The sequence below is a fragment of the Ailuropoda melanoleuca genome, chromosome X (genome assembly GCF_002007445.2).
Source record: "Ailuropoda melanoleuca isolate Jingjing chromosome X, ASM200744v2, whole genome shotgun sequence".
In the NCBI taxonomy this organism is placed as follows: Eukaryota; Metazoa; Chordata; class Mammalia; order Carnivora; family Ursidae; genus Ailuropoda; species Ailuropoda melanoleuca.
The window spans coordinates 15,182,771-15,210,608 of record NC_048238.1 but is presented as its reverse complement, the minus strand read 5'-3'; the positions used below and the strand labels follow the sequence as shown (position 1 = coordinate 15,210,608).

Here is a 27,838-nt window from a genome sequence, read left to right as displayed (position 1 = left end):
AATCCTAGCTTGAGAGTCTAAGTTTTGTGATTCTCGGGTTCAGTCATATCTAACCTCCCTCAGGTTCAGGGAAGAAGAAAATGGAGTTTGGGGATGAAGGTGATAAAGAGGAAAATGCCTTCTAGGGAGAAAGGCTTCCTAAGCAAGATACACAAGAGGGAAGGGGCTGAATCTTCCCTACAAAGGGGGACGGAAGATTCTAAATCAGGTGCCAGAAGTACTTCTCGGATTATTTTTTATCCCAGCCCATTTCTCAGCCCCCGTTCAAACTGAGTTTAAAGAATAAAGAGACAGTAATAAAAGCAGGGGCTTTGTAGCACCAGAGTATCTGTAATAAACAGGGAACATAAAGTCAACACTCCTTTGTGAACTGGTTACACAAGTGAAATATTCTCCTTACTTCAGCAAAAACAACAACAACAACAACAACAAAAAAAAACAAAAAACAAAAAAAAACTGTTGGGGAATGCTGGAGCAGAGATTAGAAAAGGACAGAGAAAGATACTGCCTATCAGAAAGCAAGAACTAGCAGTAACAAAGGCCAACAGTGATATAAGCAGTGAGCCAGCCCAGCCCACACCAGGGGGTCAACTGGGAACCGGGGACTCACAGGGAACCCCTGTCAGGGGAAAAGAACATGACACTGAGGGGGCCACCTGGCAGTAGGGGGAATGTACGAGATGTGATCAGGGGACTTCCCAAAGTGGCTTAGAGGATTGTGGTGCAACAGAGGTCCAGCTGTTCTGCAAATTGGGGCTAAGCCAGAGAAGTGGTGTTTTGTGATTTTCAGAACAGCTAAAACATAGGGAACGCTAAAAAGTCTTTACTGTTGTAAGGTAGGTTCACCGGCTTCTCTGCTATCCCATCTGGGTTACTTTCAAGACTGGGATAATCAAACTAAAGTCTACTTATGTCTAATACACAGAATGCCACAAAGGTCTCAATACAAAGCAAACGATCTTCTAACAAGGAAATAATACAATAGAGGCAAATATACTGATTACTCATGACCTGGTTCCTGTCCACTTTTCCAACCCCATCTCATATCCTTCCTTCCCCTCCCTCATGTTAGTCTTTTAGTCCCCAAAATAGCCCCTACTTTGTTTTTTCAACCTTAGGGTCTTTGAACTTGTTCCCTCCACCTAGAATTTGCATTCCACAACCCAGACTCCTTACAAGGCTGGCTCCTCTTCAGGTTTCAGTTTAAATAGCATTCCTCACAAGCTTTGCCCAGATCACTAAACCAAAGCAAGCCTCCATCCCTATTATTCCTTATCACACTACTCTGAACTTTTCTTTCGCAGACCTTCTCACCAATTTTATTTATAGATTGTTTTGTTTACGGGTGGCCACCCCTGCTAAACCAAGAGCTCTCAGAGGACAGGCCTAAGTTCTACTGTTCAACAATACACACTCAACCACCCAGGACTGCACCTGGCACAAAGAAGGGATCAATAAATACTTCTGACACAAATGCTTTCACTGGTACCATGAGGAAATCTTCAGTCTTATGTGGCTAGCTTTCATTCATGGGAAGCAGCAATGTGATGGCAAGCAAGAGGCGCTTCACCCTTTCAGTTTCGAGTACAATGCTTTCAATCTTGCCTCCAGAAGGTTGAGAGGGCAGCTTTTCAGGCAGTAAGACAAACTAAATTTATTTTCCCCTATTCATCTCTATGCCTGGTTGTCTTCTACAATATACGATTATAAAATATGGAGCCTCACAAAAACTACAAAGTACTAAGGCTCAAGAACACATATATATTTAACCATTCATTAACAACATCCATAAGCTCTGCTGGAGCTGGGTACAAATGAATGTTGCAACCAAGTCAAAAGTAAATACAGCTGGTGCATCTTTTCTAGTCAAATGCTTGGTGAATTCTTGGCACCCGAAAAGCAACTGAAAAAAGGGAGCTTTGCATTACTAACAAGTTGCAGCAGTTTCACTTTGCTGACAGAGCCACCTCAGAATGCCTGAAGTAGAATGGCTTTAGAAGACGGAACGCTGGAGTAGGATTTGGGAGACCTGGAGTTTGGATCCTGTCAATGAACCAACACTGTGAAATATGATATTGGGCAAGCCACTTAACTTTTCATTCATAAAATAACTAAAAACTGGGCACCCTCCCTACCTACACACACCCTAAAAAAAATCCCATGGCTTTTTCCAAATCTAATAATCAATGATTTATTTCCATTAAAATCTCATTGATTATGAGCATAAACCTCACTGAATTTTGCTACTTTGTTATATAGACATCATTCAAATCAATACCAACTCTACATAAAAATGGCTAGAGAAGAAAGAGAAATGAATCTTCAAAAAGCAGCTCACAAAATCACCTAGCATATGGGGCCAAAACCACCTAATTTGAGCTGCCTATCTATTTTAAGAAATAAAGGCTTCTCTAACGTATGCTTGTCATAGATATTAAAAGTTGAAGTAAGCACTTTGGCACTAAGAATGTAATGAATGGGAACAGGCAGGAAGTGGAGTTATTAATTCCCTAAGTGCAAGCAAAATGCACACTCTTCATTACTTGGTCTATTCTATCATTTTTGTTTCTCTAAATACTTTCAAGGCTCTTAGCTTACCCTATAGGACAAAACTGTGGCACTAAATGATGAGATGATGGGGAAAAGCAATACACATTCCACTTACATATACTTCTTATCTCAGGTTCAGAAAGTAGCCAAGCTCTTCAGCAAGACAGTTTTTCAAAGGTGACAGCACAGACTACTGACAAGAGCCCAAAAATCCCTGGCTTCCAGTTGAAATAATCCTGTGGATTCTTTATTTAGGCTAGGCTTCTCCAGTTTACAAATGAAGAAACCAAGTCTAGAAAGATCAACTTCCTCAGGGTGAGTGAAGGGAATGCCACACTGAGTAGCACACAGGCACATAGGCAACATGGTGTAAGGTATTGAGCAAACTCTAGAGAATGAGTCAGAACACCCAAGCTCAGGTCTGCACTCTGCTACTGCTTAGCTGAGTGGCAAAGCAACATGGTATGGGTAGAAGAAAAATTCAACAAAGATTTTGAGGTCTGCATCTTCCCCAGTTAATTACATACTAGTTATGCAGCTTTGCGCCTTGGATTCCTTGGCTGTAAAGTGGAGTTGGACTTCTACTGGAGGATTCTGAAGGTCCCTCCAGCTCTAAGACCTGGTGCTTCCATGCAAGTCTTACTTATGTGCATGTTGATGGACCTGGTCATCAGTTACCAGTGAGGGTGTTCAGCTTAGTACAGGCAGCAAGGGCAGCAAGTCTGACAATGTTAAATTCTTTTGAATGATGATTAAATGGCAGTGTAGAAAAAGGACGTTAAGTAAGAAAAAAACAAAGAACTAACCTACTTTTAGCTCGCCAGTCAGGCAAGTTAACACACTAAAAATCAAGGAGGGAGATTCACTAAAGTAAAAGAAAACAATTTTTAAGGGAAAAAAAATCACAGGAGCAAAAGAAACACAAAGTAAGTAATAAAAAAGAGAAAAATCTAAAGATGAGCAGAAACTCTATTGTAACTCTATTTTCAAAGAACTGTGGGCTTGGAAAAGAAATCCAGAAATAGCTGTAACCTACTTTATGAAATCATAAATCTGACATTCTTGTATAGCTAAAGAGGCCCCCCAAAATGGACCTTTAAATGGGTAAAATGGAGGGGGGGAAAGCCAACCCATCTTTGTACAAAATTATAAGGGTACCATGCTTGAGTCTGGTTGCCCTGACTAAAGAAGGAAAACCAACAAGAGGGCAATTAACATGGCCAGGGGGGTTTGAAAGGCAGTACTGATATCATATATATCAAAAAAGATGAAAATCCTCAAATCTTCAGCAATGAAGACCAGGCAGAGCACAATAGAAATTTATTAAATTATGAAAGGTGCAAATGTTCATCAAATCCTAGAAGAATTTCTGAAGCTTAAAAGAGATCCATTATGCACATTAAAAAGGAAGTGTGGTGAAATCATGACTAGCCAGAATGCTCAAGCTTAGTTAATTGAATTCTCTGTTTAACCAAAGGTAGGGAAGTTTGTTTTAAGGCCTCTCTTACAGAGAAATCGGGTTTTTTAATTTAAGGACCAGAGACTATGAACTCTTGTTTTGTACCATTATATGAAATGAGACCAGAGTTTCCTCAATCCAGAGATCAGGATAGAGCTTTCTAAAGTCTGGGTAAAAATAAGGATGAAATGAACTGGAGGAAAAAAGGGAAGACCAATTAAACATTTTCTCATGTTTAAAAAGAATAAATATGTCCATTCCAAGAGAAAAAATATTTATCCACAGAAAAGATAAGCAGGATATGAAATGCAAGTCATTTTATTTGATATAAAAGCAGAGGCACAACCTAAATTCCATCTGAACTATGGACTGCTATACAGCTCCCTGAGAATCAGCCTCCTTGCCATGTACCAAGGCCCAGTGACATAGGGAGGATCCTTCCTCACCCCATCACCTGTACTTTTAGGGAAAGACTAAAAAATCCTAAGAAGCAAAAGATGTTGTCACACCAGAAGATCCCAATGTATGTCAAAAATAAATCCTAGATCACAGGACCACCTCAAGTAAATGATGAACAGACGTTTTTAATTCTTGTTAGTTCAAATCTATCTAGGCTAAATCACGGCTCTTGGATTATTCAATAAATTAAGGATGGCAGACATTTGTACATGTGTGTGCATGAGAATGATCTTCCAATAGTGACAGATTACCATCTGAACATCAAATCTCACTGTACAAAATTGGAGTTATAGGAAGGGTAGATGAATTAGGCTAAATTTATCATTATACATAGTCCAAAAAATATCTTTCAACTAAATCATTTCTAGTAACTTTTTGGGCTGTGGTAATTTTTCTCTTTTCAGAAAATCCAAATACTAAGTAGAACTAATTCTATGAAGACTCCTGGTTAATTAGATGTTTATAGTTAATGTTTCTCTGTGGGAACTTACATTAATAGACAAATTCATAGGGGTGCCTGGGTGGCTCAATTGGTTAAGCGTCTGACTCAGTTTTGGCTCAGGTCATGATCTCATGGGTCATGAGATCAAGCCGTGCTTTGGGCTCCGTGCTAGGCCTACAGCCTGCTTAAGATTCTCTCTCTCTCCTTCTCCCTCTGCCCCTCCCCCACCACTCACATACATGTACTCTCTCACAAAAAAAAAAAAAAGAAAAAAGAATTAATTGCCTAAAACTCTACATTGATGATGATGAATAAAGAAGCAAAAGTCACGGGGCGCCTGGGTGGCACAGCGGTTAAGCGTCTGCCTTCGGCTCAGGGCGTGCCCGGCGTTCTGGGATCGAGCCCCACATCAGGCTCTTCCGCTATGAGCCTGCTTCTTCCTCTCCCACTCCCCCTGCTTGTGTTCCCTCTCTCCCTGGCTGTCTCTATCTCTGTCGAATAAATAAAAAAATCTTAAAAAAAAAAAAAGTTTAAAGAAGCAAAAGTCATGAAAACAAAAAAATATTAACTAATGAAGAGATCTCAGATAAAAACTTCATCACTCACACAAGTCCTCCATTTTAACATGAGTTATGTTAGTATTAAGTCAGTCTTTCAAAGAAAATCATAGACAAAAGACACTGATAAATGATCTGACAGAGTTCTAACAGCTAATAACTGGAGAGTAAAAAACTGACGAGGATGAAGACAGCAAGACAGGGACAGACAAAAATAAAGGGAAAACTGACAACGCCTTTGGTGTATTTTTTTAATGAGCCTCTTTCTATTATGTAAGTCATTAATTGACTTAATCTACAGTTTTACTGTAAAAATTGTCCGTCTCCCAAAAAAGTAACACTTGATTATTTTTTCAAAGAAATTGCACATAGTTGCTATTATAATCTAAATTGTGTTAAACTATAAGATAAAGTAAACTTATTTTTATAATTTTTGTTCCATTTTCCCAACTTAATTAAAGTCTCAGTCTAACCTTTTATTTACTATTAAAGTTTGGTTCCCATTTTAGATTGGCATCTATTATCCTGGGATAACAAGGACAGCTTGAATTAAATAGTGGTCTACCTTAAAATGTAGTTTCAAAAACATTTTATACAAATTTGTGGATATATATGAATTTAATAAGAAAATAGGACATGATAACAATCTTCTAAACCTAACAGAAGATCATATATACTCTCATAAAATATCCCTTGATATCATCAGTATGAAAATACTTGACTAGCTTGAATGCAAATCAGACCAAGTTCAGATTCTATTCAGTGTAACAATGTTTTTACAGGATTATTTCATGATCTTCACAAAGGTTTTTAAACATTGGGTTTAGAAAATTCACTATCATAATATCAACAGAATATTTTCAGAGTAATAAATGAGATTAATGAGAGCTATATGACAGTAAGGATATTATGATGAAACTGTTTTTATTAGAATTGTCCTGACTAAAATTTAAGGTGATAAAATGGTTCAAAATTAAGTGGTTTCCACAGGGGTTGAATGGACATTCTCATCTGTGCATTTCACATTCCAAAAGGATTGTTCACCACACACATTCCCTTACTTCTATTAAGCAAGATTCTACTCAGGTAAGAGGAAAAGGGTAAAGGCAGAAAAGAAGAGTATGAGATCTTCCAGGGAGAGGTGAAAACAGTAGGAAAGTGTGCCTAAAACAGAACAGGAACTAAAAAGTTACAAATAATTCCATGTCTTCAGATTCTATCACAGAAATGTTAAGGAAGTATCCCTCTAGAAATATATATGGGCGTACCTACAAAGGTGTCCATCTGCAAGGTGGATGGGTGATAAGACTGCATGTCCCTAAGGTAGGGTAACTGATAATGGTCTGGCAGAGATGAGGGCAGAGGGGATTCATGCTTTGTCAGCACACAGAAATGAAGGCTGAGTAAATGTTTCATACAATGTCTAGACTATTCATACACTTTCTGGATGCCACACCTAGAAACGATGTCTCTTGCCTCAAAATTATTCAAATTCATTCAGGCACTGACTTCTTTCTTTCTCTATTTTTTTTTCTTTTTTAAAAGATTTTATTTACGTATTTGACAGATAGAGAGCACAGTAGGGGGAGCTGGGCAGGGAGAAGCAGGCTCTCTGCTGAGCAGGGAGCCCCATGCGGGGCTCGACCTCAGGACCGGGGATCATGACCCAAGTGAAGGCAGATGCCCAAGCAGCTGAGCCACCCAGACACCCCAGGCACTGACTGCTTTCTACTCCATTTTACTGCTATATATTTACAGGTCTTAATTCTACTAAGCTTCCTGAAATTACCCACACCTGATTTACCTTCATGTCTCTTACAGCACTCGGCTCAGTGCTCAATAAATTTCAACAGATACGCTATTGATTACCACTCTAAAGGTATCAGCACACAGGTACAGACATATTGTTTAACTGAAGTTAAGAACTGGTATGCACAGAACAGAGATTGTGAGGAATATGGCACTTAGTTGTTTTTTTTTTTTAAAGCAATGGCATACATGACCTAGATTGTACTGCCTATCAAAAACTTCACGACAATTATTATTTTTGGTGGTAACCGATGCTTGACAATGTGCTTTACGAGATGAATGCACAGCCAGAACTCCTTACACGAAGGCAAAGGTTATGCTTTGATCTACTGTTGCAACCACTCTTTTTAGTAGATCATCATTTGTCTCTTGGCCACCTGTGGTTAGCCCAAAGCCACTGCTCAAAGAGCTCATTGCCAATAGTCTCAGAGTGGACTGGCCTGGGGCTATTGTTTCCTGTTAGACTTCAGGTACAGCATTTGAAACAGGTTTTTTTTTTTTTTCTTTAGAACAAGCTAAAAGCTTTTTTTTTTTTTTTTTTTTTTTTTGCCTTCTCTTTAAGGCTGGCAAGAAGGTGACTGCTAAGGGTTTCCCAGATGATGTGATGTGCTCCACATAACCAGCACATCAGAGGTGGGTTATATCAAATACTACTGAATCTACCCCAGGATTTTGTGAGCCCTTTTTATTATTTAATGTTTGCTAAGTGTCTAAAGTAGGAGTGATGAAACTGTTCACAAACATAGAGGCTGGTGTGTTACAGTACTTAGTCAATCAATGTGTGCTGATAGAGGTAGGCTACGACTGTTATTGTCATACTTCCAATTAGATAGGAAAGTTAATGCTATGCCTCTTAGCACTATTTTTCACAAAGCAGGTTATGATTCAGTGGTAAAAATCAATATTATCTGATGCCACAAATAGGCATTTATGTGAATTTATATGAGCAGGAAAGAACAGAAAATGAAGAACCTCACTTTAGTGTAATAGTTTTGTGACATTTTTGCTTCAGTTATATATAGGAAATTATGCATGTAGATACTGGATTAGAATGTAAAAAAATATTTCTGTGGGTCTCTGTAGAAAAAAAAAATTGGGGAAATGCTGCCTAGAGCTTCTGAAAGGTCATGTGTGCCTTTGTGGTAAATTTTTCTACTTGGCTATCTTTAGATGCCCAATAGTCTAGATTTAAAACCTAATGAACTACTGAAATGCTTTATTTGTTTATATTTTGTAGATTACTTTTTTTTAGTGCTTTATTTTAAATTTTCTTGCCCAGCATAGGGTAATTTTAATGCTCCATCTGAAATGGTCTGGATGTAACCAAGGACTCCAACTATGGTATTTCTTCTTGAAAAGCTTTTATTCTTCCAATGAGTTATTTTAAATATAAAATCACTTTCTTGATACTATCTACATACCACTTATCCTTGTATTTCTAAATGACTAGAAACCGGAGATCACAGTAACCAATACCAAAGCCCTTCAAACAGCACTTACTATTTCTGTGAACTCACGAAAGTATTTATTTCAAATCAGCTTTCTCATTTTAATAATATTTAGGAATAGCAGAAATAGCATGCCTTCTACCCAGCATTTAAGGCAAGATTTCTACAATGCCGACTGTACCTTAAAATATAAGATAAATTTTCTAATATCATGAGATACGAAAAGATTCACACAGAAGGATCCAAATGTTTCGAAGCAAAGCATGATAATAAATAAGTTACACTCACTTTCTGAGATGGGGACTTTAAAATCTCAGGAACAAAGTCTAGTTAGCTAGATGCCATCTCTTCCACATTCTATTCACAAGGACTAAATACAAAAAGGAAAAAAATATATATATGTATATATATACCTTCACTGTCCTTGAATTTCTTGATTGCCACAATTTCATGTGTTTCCTGTAAAGGAAAAAAGAGGCAGAAAGTCATTTTCCAGTGTTTTTGAAATTGGGAATCCCAATTGTCTGGGGGTATATACAGGGACAGAACAGCAAGAAACCGGAGAGTAAACAAATAAATCCTCTTCTTTCCCAGCCCCTCATTCCCTGGTTCCAAAATTCTCCTTCTTACCACCCTAAAGACATTGCCGGGGGGGGGGGGGGGGANGGGGGAAGTAACGGGGAGAGAGAAGGAGACCAAGAGCGGAGATGGTGATAGACCATGGACAAACCAGAAGTGTCGATGACTTGAGGCTACACAAAAATGCCAGGATGACTGACAATATAATATACCAGCATCTGCATTTCCTTCTAAACTCAGGGACACATTTTAATTGGGCTCCTATAGCACAGAAAAGGCTTCTACGATACTCGGTAGTTGATGGTAGCAAAATTCCCCTTGAAAGTCTCCTCCCTTCACTTAACTTTTCCTTACAGACCTATCTAGTTCACCAGTTCTCCCCTACTGATGGTCATTTCAAACCCAAAGAGAGACAAACATCTGCTGCCAAATACCAATCACTACCTCCCCTCCTGCCCTTCTTTCACTCTCCTGAACAGAAGGAGTTGTGAGCAGAAACCTACTTTAAACTGAAACATTTCAAAAAAGATAAGGGTTGGAAAGGAAATGGAAATGCTCAGAACTAAGCACCATGAGGTTAAATAACTCATGTCTAATTCTGGTCTATAAAAGGAATAAAAAAAGCTTTTGGCAAAATAACATATAGATTCTTCAAAGCCAACATGTTATATAGAAAGGTCTTCTGAATGACTCAGGTCTGCTTTTTTGTACTCTAAGTGGGTATACTTTGAGATCTGCAGGAGCAAATCTTTTAATAAAAGATTTTCCCTGCATCAAAACAAAGGATTTAAAAATGCACACAATAACAGGCAATAACCAACAAGGTACAAATCATTAACTTATTAAAAAACACTTTAGTTGTTAATAAAAGCGGGGGGGGGGATGGTGGTGACCATTTTAATTCTTATGCTCAACAACAAACCCTGAGCCGTAACTAAGTCTGTAAAATCAAACCCTTTCTGTTTCTCACCTGCCCCTTGATAAGAAGAAAATATCAGCTTTCATCTTTGTTATAGGGGAAAAAAAATTCAACTGAAAGTGCTATAGGCTACTGAGGAAAAAGGTTCTTAAGAGTATTACATTTTTGTTGTTAATGGAGGATTGATAGAATTGTAGAGTACAGACAGTTTCTGGGATACAATTTATTTGTACTCAGCCTTCCAGGTACTTTCTGATATTGGAAGTGTTTCATTATTGGGAAGAAATAACCGTAAATTCAAAGTGATGTGGGGGATGATCAGCTAGAATATTAGTACAGGTAGTAGCAGGAAACTCTGCTAGGTATGCTACTCCCTCTTAACACAGTGATAACCATTTTCTTACCCTGCTCCTTTTCAAAAGGCTCTAGCCAGCAACCTACGAAATGGCAATGGCGTAAGAGGAAGAACAAACACTATCAGGAAACTTGGCTCCAGGCACAAAGAGGCAGCATGATATGCACCCAGAAAGAGAGTAAAACTGCTCACATTTCAGGGCACCTGGGTGGCTCAGTCAGTTAAGCATCTGCCTTCGACTCAGGTCATGATCCCACAGTCCTGGGATCGAGCCCTGTGTCGAGCCCCATACCGGGTTCCCTGCTCGGCGAGGAGTCTGCTTCTCCCTCTACCCTTCCCCCTGCTCTCTAATAAACAAAAATAAAATCTTAAAAAAAAAAAAAAAACTGTTCACATTTCAGCTGAGAGATCTTCCAAGTCATGCTTCCTCCCATATTGCACTCTAAACGGAGTCCCAAGGCATCTTTTTTTATTTAAATTTAATTAACATATACTGTAGTATTGGTTTCAGAGGTAGGTCAATGATTCATCAGTCTTATATAAAATACCCAGTGCTCATTACATCACATGCCAAGGCATCTTTTTATTGCATCCTAAGTGTTAACTTTGTCTAATTTTACAAAAGGTCTTGCTTATTAGTTCAAATTCGCCCATGATAGGACTACAAATTTACATTTACAATAAACTTATTTACATCATCTTAAAGAAAGAAATTGATTAACTTCTGGCATCTCACAAATAGAATTCACTGTATAAAACAGTTGCCTGAAAATGGGTGAAATAAAATGAAACGTTTATTCTTTCAATTTATCCTTTCACCAATACCATGGAAATCCTGTCTCAACACACACACACTCTCTCTCTCATTCACTCAATACAGTTTCTATATTTACTTAAAGAATGAAGCCAAACAGATGAAGTTTTCTACATAAAATTAATTCAATGTTTAGTGGAAACTACGTGCATTTAAGAGCAGAAGATGCTAGAAAGAATTTAACATTTCACTTTTATTCAAGCTGCTTATAAAAATAATGCAAACTCATTAAAGAAAACAAAATATAAAAGGCATAGCCCTTGTTAGCGTTTTGGTTTATTTTTTTCCTAGTAAATTTTTCTCAAATTGGAATAGTAATATTGTGTACGGTGTTACATGTTTTTATTTCACTTGATACTGTATGAGATACATTTTAACTTGTCATTAAATAATTTTTAAAACCATTATTTTTTAATGGATTGTTATTTAACTGACAATGAACATACTTTGACATCTGTGTCTTTATTTCCATAGAGTAAATTCTGCAGGTGATATATCTGAGTCAAACAGTACGAACATTAAAGGCTACTAATACTGCCAAAACGGATATCCAAAAATATATTATTTCACAGTTCCCTTCAGCAATATATAAGAACACCCACCCACTCTTTAACCATAGCCGACAGGTGAGTTCAGAGAAGTTTCTATCAACTGGTAAGTGAAAAAAAGTCTACTAAGCTTAATATTTTTCTTGATGATTCATGGATGTGAACATGTTGCCAAATTTTGTTACAAATATCTTCCCCAGATTGTTGTGGTCATTAAATTACTTAGGGCTTGTTTGTTGTTGAATATAACGTATAATTACGTAGTCACATGTATTGATATATGCTTTATGTCCACTACTTTTGTGTTCAAAGTCCTTACTTGGCCTGAGTATGGTTATATTCATCCACATTTATGTCTCAACATTTTAATGATTTAACTTATTTCCTTAAGTCTTTATCCACCTGTCATTTGATATATGACATGGTGAGGGAATCTATGTTTAATATAGTTCTAAATACTTAATCAATTTTCCCCATACTCTTTACCATGGATTTTTAGTTCTTTGTTGTACCTTAGCATTCTTACATATATGCTCCAGATTTTCTTTCAGAGCTTTCTGGTCTAGTCTACATGAATGATCTGTTGATTCTTATGTTAGAACCAATTTAAATTATTATGACCTGTTTATTTTTTATTTATTTTTATTTGAGAGAGAGCACGCACAAGCAGAGGGAGGAGCTGAGGGGGAGGGAAAAGGAGGGGGAAATAATCTTAAGCAGACTTTATGCTGAGCCCTACGTGGGACTCGATCCCACAACCCTGAGATCATGACCTGAGCTGAAACCACAAGTCGGATGCTTAACCTACTGAGCCACACAGGTGCCCCTACTGTGACTTGTTTTAAATTAATCTGGGATTATAGACCCTGGTTCTTCTTTTACCATTTTGTCAAATTTATTTTTGAGAATAGATTTGGCTGTTGTTTTTAATTTATAATTATACACACATGAGCAATTATATGTAATCTATATTTCTTTATGTATTTTATTGGCTTCAGTCTTTACCTCTAGTCCTTTTCTACTGTGGTTTTCACATTTTTTTGTAGAGCTTAATTTGCATTAAGTTTTTGTTCAATGTGCATCTTTGAGTGGCTTTCTGAGGAAGTACCTTATTTTCCAAGTCATTACATGTGTGCGAGTCCTCACACATGAATGGCAACTTGGCAGGCATAGAATTCTTGGGAAGGCAACCTTATGTTCTCCACCATCTTCAGGATCCTTGTAAAGTTGTATGCACTGCAAAGCCCTGGAAAGTGCCACTTACATCACAGACATTTCAGGTTTGTATGTTTATTAAAGCAACTTTCCAGCACATAGGAGTAAAAAGCCTGTAACAAAATCCATGTACTACTTCTTCTCTGTACACTTTTTTCTCCTTCCAAGAAGAAGAAAATGAAGTCGGAGGCCAATTTGATATTTGTTTCAACATGGATAACTTTGTTTCTACCTAGATACTATCAGGACTTTTCCTTTTCCTTGGAATAAAAATTTTAAATACCAGAATATATATAGAAGAGAGTGGGGTAGGGGTGGGGGTTGAACTAATATTATCTGGAAATCAATGAAATTAGAAAAGTTTTCTTCTAGCAACCTTAAATGTTTCTATACCTGTTTTCCTAATATTTTTCACTAGATACGTTGTAACTTTTTTTTTTAAAGATTTTATTTATTTATTTGACAGAGAGAGAGACAGCCAGCGAGAGAGGGAACACAAGCAGGGGGAGTGGGAGAGGAAGAAGCAGCCTCCCAGCCGGAGGAGCCCAATGTGGGGCCCGATTCCAGGACTCTGGGATCACGCCCTGAGCCGAAGGCAGACGCTTAACGACTGAGTGACCCAGGCGTCCCGAGACCTTGTAACTTTTAGGTTGGATCTTTCATAGTTGCTTTGTATGTTTTATTCACTACTGCATAAGTGCCTAGAATAGCAGGCACATAGTAGGTTCAATAAATATTTCATGAGTGAATTAATCAAAACTGCTGCATCAATTTTTTTCTTTTACTTCCTCCATTTTAGGTTTCTCTATCTTATTTCAGCTGACTTTGACTTCCGCAATTTTTGCCTTGTTTCAGCTTGTTCTCACTATAGAGGTCATATCCTCCTGGCTCTCCTTCAGGAGACTGCATCTACTTGTTACAAAACATCATTTTTAGAACTATGTGTTGCTTCTAAATCTTCAGAACAATGTTTTCTTTATCTTCCCATGTCTTTTCATAAGGTACACCTCCCTTTTTTTTTTTTTTTTTTTTTAACTCATCCCTATTAAGATTGGAACAGATTCACCAGGCCTGGCACCCGAAAGGCTACTTGGGTTTTTTTCAGCCACCTGGGCTTCAAAAGCAGATTGATGCACCTGAGCTCAATGTCAAAACCTGGATTCCCAGCAAATATTCTTCTCATTGGGCTGGCTGGGCTGAGGCTGGATCATCTGTGCAGGGTGCAGGGTGGTCAGAATAGGCTGTTTGCTGAACTCACACTTCCTAGCACACCCTGTTCCCTCTCCTCTCCTCTACATTCACCACACCTTGCACGGGGGTCTGTGAATCCTAGGATGCAACTTGCTGCTTCCAATCCTTCTCTGCTTCTTGCCATACTGTATTTGGGGTGCTTAGTCTCTGAAAAGATCTGGCAATACAGGTGCTGATGTGGGCTAATTGGGGGACAGAGAACTCCCGGGTCAAATGACAGTTACCACCATGAGATGGCTGCCTGTTTCCGGCTCCAGTGGGCATGGGTCCAACCAAGCCTTTTGCTACTCCATTTTGACAGTCTGCCCTAATCTGGTTCAGAAAGTAGAATAAGGAGCATGAAGTTCAAGGCTGTATTTGTCAATCCATCTCCCTGGACTTTGCCAATAATCTTCAATTTTTAGTTTCTTAATTTACAGAAATTTTATGAGTTTTTGGATTTTTAAAATCTCTTCATGGGTATTTAACGGAGAGGTAAGAGATGATACACCAAGTTTTATTACTTGTACTACCACCCTGAGATGCTACACATAATATGGGTGTTGACAAGAAAAATATATGAAAAACAGCTCTAAAGAACTGTGTTTTAAATTCAGTTTATTCACAAAAAGCATGCCATTGCCCCCACAACGTCTGCAACAGAATGTCACCAGCTGTAGTCAGCATGATAGGCATAATTTTCTACTTGTTTCAGTATCTTACTTTGTTTAAAAAATGAGTTAGTTAAAAGCTGACATTTTGAACAACAAACTGATGGGATAAAATATATAAGTAAACCATTAATGATAATTCCATACCTCACCCTTAATTTTGTCTCAAAAATGGAATCATATTACTTTGGAATGCAAAAAGATAAAGGTTCCTAAATTGTGCTATCTCCATGTGTGAACAAGCTATATCAAGGCATTTAACATTTACCAAAATAAATTTCCTCAGCTGAAAAAAAAATTAGAGAATGAAAAATAAATTTTATGAGTAGTAAAAAATAGAAAAATATCCAAAGGACCTATATTTCTTCTAGTATTCTCAAGATCTCCACCCGATAAAAATCATGCCTCAATCACTGAACAACCATCCTGGACACAGCGACTTGTAACCAAAACTTACTCCTAAACCTCCCTAGTCATTGGTTTATGGCCAGAATCAACTGTTCCTTAAAATGTTGGCAAAGCAACTGACTGGTATTAACAATCATAAAATTTACTAAGTTATTTAAAATGCAGTTACATAACGATTTAATTATGCTCTGGAACAGTGAATTCTCTATATTGATCATACACTTTCTAAGGAAGTATCAGGAATCATTATTTTAAATGTTTTGCTCTGTAATTTACATTTAAAATATCTAATATGCATTATAAAAGAAAACAAAAAAATAAGTGATTTTAGTTTACTCTACTATTTGTGGATTCCGAAGTTTATACTATACAATTCATTCTGTAATTAATTACTCCCTGAGGAAGCCACTCCTTGGGAGAAATTATTTCTTCATCCAAATAGCAGGAAATACAATTTGACACTAAAGTATTTTAAAATATCTCAATCCATGATTTGTATGTAAATACCCCAAATGTCTGAAGTTCTTTTACAGACTGACATGCGCCTCCTTCAGCAGGAGCAAAACCCTACAACCGTAGGCACTGTTACCAGATAGACCAATATGGTACCTGAAAAAGCAAGCTTTATTTTAGATTATTTAAGTACTTTGCGCCCCTCATTCAACCCTCAAATCACTCTCTGAAGAGGATCTTACCATTATGCTCATTTTATAGATAAGGAGATACTGAGGGGGGGTTGTTTTTGTTTTCTGAGTACAGTTGACACACAATGTTACATTAGTTTCAGGTGTATAACATGGTGATTCAACACTGAGTTTTAATGAGGTTCTGTAACTTACCCCAAGATCATGTAACTATATAGAAAAAAATGTCAGATTTAAGTTGATTTGCTTCTGATCATTCTCTCTTGCTGAAATGTAAAATGTCATAAATACACCGTCGTTCATTCCCAACCCTTCTTTCCCCAGAGGTAACTTCTACCCTGAAACTGTTATGTACCACTCCCATGCACATTTTTATTATTACAAATGGATTTAGCCATAAGCAATTTTACTACTGCTTTGAACACTGAAAATCATGTAAATGGCATGTTACTATGAGCATCTTTTTGCAACAGCTTTTTGTCTTTAAGCACAACATTGTGTCTCTGAGATTTAAACAAAATGTAATCAAATCAAAATCAAATTCAGTGGCACTCAACTAGAGACACTGTGCACCTCCCCCTACCCCAGGGACATCTGGCAATGTCTAGAGATCCTTTTCGTTGTCACAGGGGGGTGGAGTAGAGGCTACTGGCATCTACTGCGTAGAGCCCAGGACTGCTGCTGAACATCCTACAGTGCACAGGACAGCCCCCATGACGAAGAATTACCCACCCCCAAATGTCAAAAGAGGTGGCATCAAAAAACTCTGCTCTAGTTTATTCATTTTAACTGTTATGTGGTGTTCCACTATAAACACTCCCCCTTAGAGAGGGTGACCACTTTTTGAGATCAAATAAAGCTTTTGAAAAGAATCATATACTGCAAAAAGAAATTTTAGGTGAAAATGAGATGATTAAAAGACTAAATCTTCGAAAATTATTAAAGCTATTAATCATGGCACTAAAATGTCTACACTCATCTCATTTTCATAAAATGATTACTTTTATAATAACTTTTGTAATACGGCCCCATTTAAACATCATATAGCAAAATATACCAAAAGATATACATTACTTACTTTTTTGTTAAAAATTCAGTGACGCTTTTCAACTGGCCCAGAACAATTTGGCAGTCACAGAAAGTGTACACAAAAAAACAGAAAGTACAGACCAAGAAATACCGGTGTACATTCTAAACTGTCCATCATTTGTATGCTAAGAGTATTTCATAAAAACTCTTACATTTTAAAACGCATTATAAGGAAAACTCATAATCAATTTACTTCATGCTCAGCTTCTAGAAAGATGATAGTCTCATGAAAATATTAATACATTTTCAGGAACATGAGAGAGCAAGCATGCAGCCAAAAAAGGAAGATGTGGAAGTGGAATCTTAAGACTCACATAGAGAACAACCGCCTTCAAGCCAAGTCAGTAATAAAATTTCTGTGTAACAAAACCTAGTTCCTCATTTATTTCCATTAGAACATCATATCCCTTCTACCCTCCTATGGGCTGGATATGCCCTCCAGAAATCTTTACTGGGATGTATGATGACAGTAAGTGAAGTATAAAATATCTATGTAGAATTCTTAACCATTCTCTCTTTTCCCTCAGTGAACCTGGTCCTGTCTCCTGTCCCCGTACCTCAGTGAACAGATAAATACCTAGCTAAATACTTAGGATCACTTTTGATATCTCCCTTGTCTACACTCCCAAATCCATCCAAGTACTGTTGGATTTTGCCTCCGAAATCTTTTCCAAATCAGTCCACAGTTCTTCTCTACCTGACTCCCACCCTAATTCCAGCCCTTCACATTCCCACTTGGGAGTACTACCTAGCCTCCTAACCCTTCTAATAACGTCTGCCACCGGGAGAGTCTGGTGGCTATTTGGAAATGGAAATCTGCTTTCACTCCACCACTCCCCTTATAATAACTCTCGCAAAACTCCCTTGCCCTAAAGACTATGTCAAAGCCCCTCCACGTGGCCAGCAAGGCCCATCCAGGGATCACTCCAAGAATGCTCTCAGCCTCCTCTCCCTAGGTCTCCCTTGCTTGGTGAGCCCCAGCCATAATCACCAAGACCTCCCTTGCTATAGTTCCCTTTGCCCCTAAAAGTTTTGCCCTCCCCTTCCCCACTCAACCCTAAATTACCCTTCTCTCAGACCTTGGCACAAATCATCACTTCTTCAGGGGAGCCTTCCCACAACCCTGTGACTAAGTCTGAAGGCCCATATGTTCTTTTAGCAAACATCTCTTCATAATTATTAAAAGTGACACCTTCACATATTTTATGACCACTTGGATAAAGGTCTGACTCAACCACTGAACTGCAAGCATGTGGGTGAAAAATAATGTATGACTGGTTCGAAAGTGAACTATACAAGAGAGAGGCAGATCCAGTGCAAAAGTCTCACTGTACAGCATCACCAATTCAAAATCTACATCCTGAGGGTCCAGGCCATGCTTCTTCTTGGATGAAATTTACTAATTCCACTACAGCCTAACAGAGAAACACTTTTTCCTACCATAATTAAAAAAAAAAAAAAAAGATTCTTTGGGATATAAGGAATTTTTTAAAAGCCAATAAAATATGAGAACAAAGAATACACATATACACATTTAAGTCTTTTCTTAAAGAACAGTTTATCCCTAGGAGACATAATTAAGATAGACCTGTCTCCTTCTTTCCTTAAAAAGTTTCAAAAAACAAAGATAATGAAACATAAGACCCTTCAAAATTTCATCCGGCCCTCTCCAGAAGCCCTTTAGCAGAGAAGTATTTGAATAAGCTCTTAAAATTCAGAAGGAATTATAGTGTCTTGATTAAAAACCTGTTTTGTGGGGTGCCTGGGTAGCTCAGTAGGTTAAATGACTGCCTTCGGCTCAAGTCATGATCCCAAGGTCCTGAGATAGAGCCCTGCATCATTGGGCTCCCTGCTTAGCAGGGAGTCTGCTTCTCCCTCTTCCTCTGCCCCTCCCCCTGCTCATGCTCTTTCTCATGGTCTCTCTCATGGTCTCTCTCAAATAAAAAAAATCTTTTTAAAAAAAAAAACCTGTTTTGCTATTTGGCTTCTCTGACTCCTACATATCATAAAAATGCACTGCAAAACTGATACTGCTTTCTTTCTGTTAAAAATTTCCTTTTTAGGGGCGCCTGGGTGGCACAGCGGTTGGGCGTCTGCCTTCGGCTCAGGGCGTGATCCCGGCGTTGTGGGATCGAGCCCCCACATCAGGCTCTTCCGCTATGAGCCTGCTTCTTCCTCTCCCACTCCCCCTGCTTGTGTTCCCTCTCTCGCTGGCTGTCTCTATCTCTGTCAAATAAATAAATAAAATCTTTAAAAAAAAATAAAAAATAAAAATAAAAAATAAAAAAAATTTCCTTTTTAGCATTACTATAAAATGGCTGTAGTCACAAGGTTGCCACATATATATCAAGTTATATAAGAAGGCTTACTAAATTAAAAAATTAGTATTTATTGATTTATTTCTCTACCTAAAACAATAAAATAAAGATTATCCTTCACCGTCACCTCTGCTCCATTCTGAGACAAAGCTAGTAAGAGTTCCTCTAGCCTAGAAAAACATAGTATGAAAACAGAGATTTCACATAACTACAACTATCTAATATTTGTGTGATATGAAACATTCCCAATGATGGAAATAGTCACAGATCTGAGACCTGGCTAACATGGTGCTTATGGTGCTGTTTAGTGACATGGTCTCCAAATCCTTGGTGCAAACGTGTTACAAATATCCAGTACTTTTGTATTAGTGGTGTTTGGGGGACATCAAAGAAAAGGGGTAAAGCTTGGGCCCATGTGGAACAGAAAGAAGGGAAGAGCCTCTAGAGGTGAGATAAAAGACCACGAGTTTTCTGGGAAGAGAAGATCAAAGGGAGGGGCGCCTGGGTGGCACAGCGGTTGAGCGTCTGCCTTCGGCTCAGGGCGTGATCCCGGCGTTGTGGGATCGAGCCCCACGTCAGGCTCCTCTGCTGTGAGCCTGCTTCTTCCTCTCCCACTCCCCCTCCTTGTGTTCCCTCTCTCGCTGGCTGTCTCTATCTCTGTCGAATAAATAAATAAAATTAAAAAAAAAAAAAAGAAAGAAAATCAAAGGGAGAGGCTCTCTTGTAAATGTAAGCCACATTGGCTTTTTTTTTTTTTTTAAGATTTTATTTATTTGTGGAGAGAGAGAAAGAAAGTGGCCGAGCAGGAAGGAGGCGCAGAGAGAGAGGCAGACTCCCCACTGAGCAGGGAGCCCAAAGCGGGGCTTGATCCCAGGACCCTGAGATCATGACCTGAGCCCAAGGCAGATGCTTAAGCAACTAAGCCATCCAGGTGCCCCTTTAAGCCACATTCTTAAGGAGGCCACTCGAATTCCTACACTAAAGTCTTCAACTATTTTTATTTGAACATTAAAAACGAATATATCCAGTAATAGTGTGAGACTTGGGGCCAGAAATATAATAAAAACCATGAAAGTCTAGGAACATTTAGTTGATAAATATAAGCAAACCCACATAGCCGGAAAGCCCTTGTAAGTACTTCTAATAGGCCCAGAATGCCTGTTGGTGGATTAATATCAACCTGGACATTGGTGATAATATCAAAGGATGTAACCATGATGAATTAAGGAAACTAGTTCATACAGAACCGTAAACTTAAAATGGATACATGTTGTATATAAGAAGATATATGCTTATATGTAAATTATACCTCAAAAAAGTTGATTTAAAATGAATTATTTAAGCAACCATAAAAAAATGAAATCTTGCCATTTGTAATGATATAGATGGAACTAGAAGGTATTATGCTAAATGAAATAAGTCAATCAGAGAAAGACAATTATCATATGATCCCACTGATATGCAGAATTTAAGAAACAAGGCAGAGGATCATTGGGGAAGAGAGGAAAAACATGAAACAAGATGAAACCACAAAGGGACACAAACCAAAAGAGACTCTTAATCTAGGAAACAAACTGAGGGTTGCTGGAGGAGAGGGGGGTGGGGGGAATGGGGTGGCTGGGTGACAGGCATTGGGGAGGGTATGTGTTGTGGTGAGCGCTGGGTGTTGTGTAAGACTGATGAATCTCAGACGTGTACTCCTGAAACAATACGTTATATGTTAATTTTTAAAAATACTACAAAAGAAATTAAAAAATAAAATAAATAAAATAAATAAATAAATAAAATAAATATAAAATAAAATAATTTAAAAATAAAATAAAATAAAATAATTTAAAAATAATAAAAATAATTCACCTCATAGTTATGGACCAATATAAACTTGCTAGCCTGTTATTATTACAGATAACTAATAAAAAGTTCAAAAAATAAAATGTAGTTATTAAGATGAAAAAAATCAGGCATCCAAAGAACAATTTTCACTAACTTCCATGGCAGAGCAAATAGCAATTCTTTTCAATAGAAAGAGAGAGACTTTTAAAACAATTTATAGATCATACAAAATTTGAGATATACTTGATTTTCATATAATCCTTTCAGACATTATATACAGATGCTCTTAAATCACTGTCTACACCACACTCAGACTGTGGTTATATCCACAAATGAAAGGAAATTTCAAAAAGTACATGGCAATGATGCCTGTCAGACAGCATTTCAATTTAGTAATATTAACCATCATGTCCATACTGTAGTTATTGCATAATTGTGTTAGAGTTTTATTTCATTTTGCCCTTATTTTACAACAATAAGCAGATAATGAGAAAATGAAAACTTCACCTCTAGTGGTCAATTGAGAAGAAGATAGTATTAATTAGGCATGCCAAATGCAGGCAATCTACATCCTCCATCAGATAATCATTGACTTAAGCCGTGTTCCATAGTGAAGGAGGAGTACAAAATTTAAATTTAACATTGGAAATACATCCTCAAAGACTAAATCTAAGATGTGCCAAGCAAATGTAGCTTTTTAATTCTCTATAACTTTTAACCTTTCTTTCCAAGCTCTGACCTTGATTTAATTTGCATTCTATAGTAGCTCAGTCTTTTCTGGTTTATAGTCTCTTTCAAGTAAATGCTCAGTTTCCCCCTCAGATTTTCTCCCTATTTCTACCCAGATGGCAGAGGGATGTAAGGATGCGGATTGGGGTTACAGAACTTCATTGTGGTATGGGAAGGGCTCTCAGATAAACACACACAGGCTCTTGTGTTGTCATCTGGGACTCTGGTCTCCAAGACAAGGTTCCTTATAGGCCTGGACCCCAGAACACGGGCCTGATGTTGCTGTTGGACCCCATGGGGACTGTGGACTCAGGTATGTGCTCTTGGCTTATAGCCCAGGTGTCTGGCCTGGTTGTTTGGCTCCTTCACAGTTTTAACTGGTGCTGATGACATCCAGACTCCTCAATCCCATTTATACCCAGGACCTGGCTATCAACCATAGTGTTATCAGCTTGCCCCTCAACATAGCATCCCCACCGATAGGTTCACTGGCTCTCAACCTAGCCACCTGCAGTGTGCAGTAACTTTGAGATTTCTCAGAAGCCAATCACAAGCTGAAGAGAGACCCAGGAATCTTCTCTCCACCTAACCACAGCATGCCACATTTACTCTGCTGTTGCTGCTTCCACTGTGATGAGGCAACTTTGCAAGGCAGTTCCCTCAGTTCCAAAAGGGGACTGGGGCATAAGCTTCCCTCACTTTTAGACGTATTTACCCTCAACCTACAATCTCCTTAAATCCAAAATTTCAGTTCCCTGATGTAATGGGGGGCAGGGGAAGAAAATGCCAAGACTTGCCTAGCTCAGCCTGTTCTGCTCAAACCCCTCTGGCACCCAGAAGGGCTGCCTTTCATCTCTCTTTTAAGTCTCACGGTAACTTCTCCTACAAAGAGGCATTCACTCTACTCTTACCTGGAACCAAGATAGAAGAAAAAGTCAGGAGAAAAAAACCAATTTACTGACCCAAGATACATCACCAAGTATTCCATAAATACTACCCCTGTTAAATATATAAAGATTCAAGTACAATGACAGGGGGAAAAGGGTTTATAACTAAAATGGGCTGATTTTCAACATGAAAAAATATGGCCCAAATGAAGACAAAATCTACTGTCCTGTTTTACTACTGATAGACCGCTTGCTACAGATTTCTTTACTAAAGTAAGGAATGACTGTGCCTAGCTTTCTCAGGGCCAATTTTTTTCCAGGAAATTGTGTAGATACCAATGAAGTCAATATACTTAAGTTTTGCAGACATTGGGGGGTAAACAATGTATAGAATGCTAACAATAGCAGAGCTACTACTATAGAGGCAAGTTGCTCACTGCTTTCTGGGAGTGCTAACAAAACCAGACCCATGACCAATCTTCTGCTCAGTTAGAAACATTACTGCTAAAGTGATTATAAAACCACTGCCTAAGAATGTCTGATTCTATTTTGCTTTTATTCATCAATAAGCTGATAAATCATACATACATACATAAAATATAAAATCTATAATTCTTGATTTGGGGCCCTGCTTTTATTTTAAGATTTTATTTATTTATTTATTTGACAGAGAGAGAGCACGAGCAGCAGGCAGAGGGAGAGGGAGAAGCAGGCTCCCCACTGAGCAGAGAGCCCTATGTGGGGCTCGATCCTAGGACCCTAGGATCATGACCTGAGCCGAAGGCAGACACTTAACCGACTGAGCCACCCAGGCATCCCTGGCCCTACTTTTACATTTTCTTATAAAAGAAGAAAAATGAGAGTACTGAAAACTGGTGAAGAAAGTCAAAACACCACGTTTTCTTCCAATTCGTGAGAAATATGCCTGGGATTTAGGACAGAAACATGCTTAAGGAAACGCCAAAGTTCTAAAGCAACAGAAATCATGTTCCATATAACACCTTTAGGCTACTAAGGCATAAGGTCCTGCAGCTTACTATGATGTTGCCAAAATGTGACAGGCTGATAGGGAAAGTGAGAGAAACTCAGAAGCTCTCTGTTCAAACAACAGAACTAGATTACCTCTCCGGCCCTCATGATCATACATTCTGATAGATATGCTCACACATATGCAGACAAAAATGGTGCAACTAAAATCTGAAACAAGTTCCAAGTCACCACTTTTTGCCGTAACCATACCCATGTAGAAAACTGAAAATTACATTCAACATAGGTAGCAACAGTTTTCTTTTCTTAAAAACTTATTTTCAAAGTATCTAGTTCAGTTAAAACTTACTTTATCTTTCATGCATTGTGGAGAAAACTAGAGAATGCCAGATTCGCTTTCTCTTACCATAGAAAGAGATGAGTATCAAACATGAAACAACAGCCTAAATATTTTTGAAAGAGCAAGTCTGGTAGCCTTTATATCCAAGTACCCAGCACTTTATCTTACATGTGATAGCTATGTAACAAAAATGTCCGCAGAAGGGAACTGTACCACCTTGTTGTACAGGCATACTGTTCACCACCATCATAAAGGAAGTTGTATGACCTCAAACATGCCACCTTGAGTGCTAAAGCAAAAGAGGAGAGGACAAAAAGTGGCCATGCCTTTGAAACAACTATGGAATAGAAGTCTCAAGCAGTTCACTGTTTTGAGAGAATCAGCCAAGAAACACTATATAAACTGAACAAAATTCTTGTGTGGCTGGTTATTTGATGTCAAGAATATCACTGAAGCATTCTAGTTGAAATCCTCTTGTAGGAATATTCTCTAAAGACCTCAGTGAGGTCATCAGTTTGCACATAATAGATCTTTCAAACATACTCTGCTATCAATCACAGGATTGAGGAAAAGAAAGATGTATTACATATCATGCAGCCTGGCAGTTTTCCAAGGCTTCAAGTATAAGGTTTTAATTCCATGCTTCATCTCCTAACTTCAAAAAAACAAACAAACAAACAAACCCAAAACAATAACAACCACAACAAAAACCCTGGTCCTGTCACAACTAATTATTTGCAGTTTCTCAAGTGAACCTTCACACATACTTGCTTACACTCTGCCTCCAGCATTCATCCTTTCTACGTTCATTCATTTATTCAATCAACGAACAGTTTTCAAGCTCCTACCCCATGACAGGTACTGTGCTCAACAAAACAGGGCCATTCAAATAACAGTATTTATTTGGGTGAGGGAGTACCCCATGGAGGTGACTTGTTTTTAGCTGGTACTTAAATCACAAGAAGCCAACCCTGCTACTTCTAGTTAATTCTTCTTTTTCCTTCAAAACCCTCCAAGATCCCCCAGCTTATTTTGTGTGTTCCTTTTTTGTGCTTCCTAGCACCCCACCCACACCTCCAACCAGGATCTTACCATACCTGCCCTGGTATCTGGGGTTTGCCATTCCACCTCACTTCCCACCTCAGACTGTAAGATCCACAAGCCTAGGAGCTTCACATAACTCTGTGCCCCTAAGACCTAGCAGAAAGACACTCCAAAAAGGTAGGCTAAATGAGTTAGGCATTTTAGCTGTTCTAAGTACCTCTTAAGGATCTTACAGGGACCAAGAAGAAATGAAGCCATGGACACAGACAGAATAGAGATACATAAATTTTAACTAAAAACATCACAGAAAATAAAGACTGAAATAGTATCTTGTTAAAAAGACCAACCACCTGAGTTTTGAAATGAGTGACCTATTTGTTTCTTGACATTTTCATGGTCTGACAGCCTATAAACTCCGCAAGAGCAGAGACCACATTCTAACCACTATGCTGTCATAAGCTTTTTTCTTCTAGAATGTGGGCTCTCCACAATTATGAACCATGCCCTTTTTGTTCTTTATCCCAAACATCCAGCAGAACTCACTACAGCAGGTGCTTTAACAAATGTCTGCCTAATGAATTAACTTTAAGTTCTAAAGCTCACTCCTGTGGTTTCTCTTGAGCTAGAACTAACAAAGATCCCTTTATACATCAACAAAGAATGTATTTAAATGGCACTGATAATAAATCAATATGAATCTGAAAGATCTGCTTCAGATAAATCACATAGTGGGTAAGTGCCTGTGGAAATTTAAACACCAATGACATGAAAAATGCAAATCAATGAATTATTTTAGGAGAAATTATACACTATTCTCTAACAAAACATGACACATTTTATATTCAACACTGTGTTTATAAGGAATAGAACAAACTGTTACACTACCTAGTACATAGAATATGTAAATGAAACTTGACTCCACATTTTAAATGAGAAAATTTAAATTTTCACTGAAAAAGCAAGGTAAAGGGCAGCATGAATTGCTCCTGAACAGAAAAACTTTATTACATTTAAAGTACTTTACAATAAGCCCCTAAAGTAGAATTTAAATCTAATGGCATGGATAATATTAACATAATGACTTGTGAATCACATCCTTATAGTTATTCTACTAGCTGTATTTGAACAAAAAGGCACCCAAAGCAACAGAAAATATCATAAATGTATAAATAAATGTGACAATAGGTGTATATAATAAAATATAATCTGGCTAAATTTTCTCTTGAACTCTAAACAACCAAAGAAAATGCAGAAATTTCTAACAAAATCATTATTTCTTACTTTTTTTTTTTCTGATTTCAGGGAGTTTATTAAAGAAGTATAGGAACCTGGTAATCTACATGGAGAGTTAAGACATGTACTTAACCACAGCCAGCTGGCTGTGTGGTGTTGTGAGGCACTTAAATTCTTGTGGGAATTCAAGTATAAGAGATCACATTTGGCCAGGAGGACGAGAAGTTGGATATATTTCTTACTTTCTGAAACAAATTTAAAAATCTGATTATTAGAGGACTGTACCCCAAACAATTTAAAATATAAGATACGTACTGGTTATTTTTCATACTCTCATTGCCAGATCTATGTGGTTTCATAAGAAAGGAAACAAAGTGTTTCTAATTAGAAAGTTTTTAATTACATAAAATTACTTAATTGATACCTTTTAAAAACCCAGAAGCATTTCTTTCAGCCACAATCTTGATTTCAAACAAATAATAATAAAGCAAAGTGAAACTCAAAGGTTTTCACACATCCAGAAGAAGGGTAAGAACTTCAGATTTAGAGCCAAACTGCCTAAAATTTAAATCATGGCTCTACCACCTACTAGGTAAGTGACCTTTGACAAGTTACTTAACCTCTCGGTGCCTCAATTTCCTTTTCTAAAAATTGTGTCTAATGTCACTTATTCCTGAGGCTGCTATTTGGATTGAGTAAGAGGATACAAGTAAAATGCTCAGAACAGCACACGTACTAAATGTTATTACTATTATTACTATCATCAGGGAGAAAGTTCGAAATACTCTACTTTAGGCATTCCCAAAACCCAAGCATGTTTCCAGAGGAACTCAGAGAACATGGGGTTTTGTCCCTGGGGGCGAGGGGAGGGGGGTGCCTTCTCCCGTCCCTAGAGAGAACTAACAGTCCTTATTATTATAAAGCGCAGACTCACAAAGGCAGTGGAGCTGAACTTCCCATCCAATAGGCTAATGTCAAAGAGAGCTGATGTTCCTCCAGGAGTGGAGGATCCTCCAGGACTGGGGCTTCTGCATGAGGCAGAAGGGTGTCCAGGACTTTGGACAGTGGTGTTACTTGGCTAGATCCCTCCAGTCTGATCACTAAGCACCACACCCGGGAGAGCTGGGGCCAGGGAAACAATGCCCACTGGAGGGTAGTGCCTGGCAAAAGGTTTAATGGTAACCAGAGTAACAAGCAATGGTAACCATGAGAACAACGAGGCACTTAAGGATTAGGCCCCTTCTCCATTTACCTGGTACATCATAAACCAG

At 38.1% G+C, this 27,838-nt stretch overlaps 1 protein-coding gene across 3 annotated transcripts in view; it reads right to left on the bottom strand.

The window, feature by feature from the left end:
• The window catches only part of CDKL5 (cyclin dependent kinase like 5), a 208,506-nt gene that overhangs the window by 56,643 nt on the left and 124,025 nt on the right, over positions 1 to 27,838 (bottom strand). For all 3 annotated transcript variants that reach the window (XM_034649695.1, XM_034649697.1, XM_034649696.1), the window contains exon 4: positions 9,138 to 9,183. In XM_034649695.1, the coding sequence (XP_034505586.1) occupies positions 9,138 to 9,183 (46 nt within the window). The remainder of the gene's footprint in view (positions 1 to 9,137; positions 9,184 to 27,838) is intronic.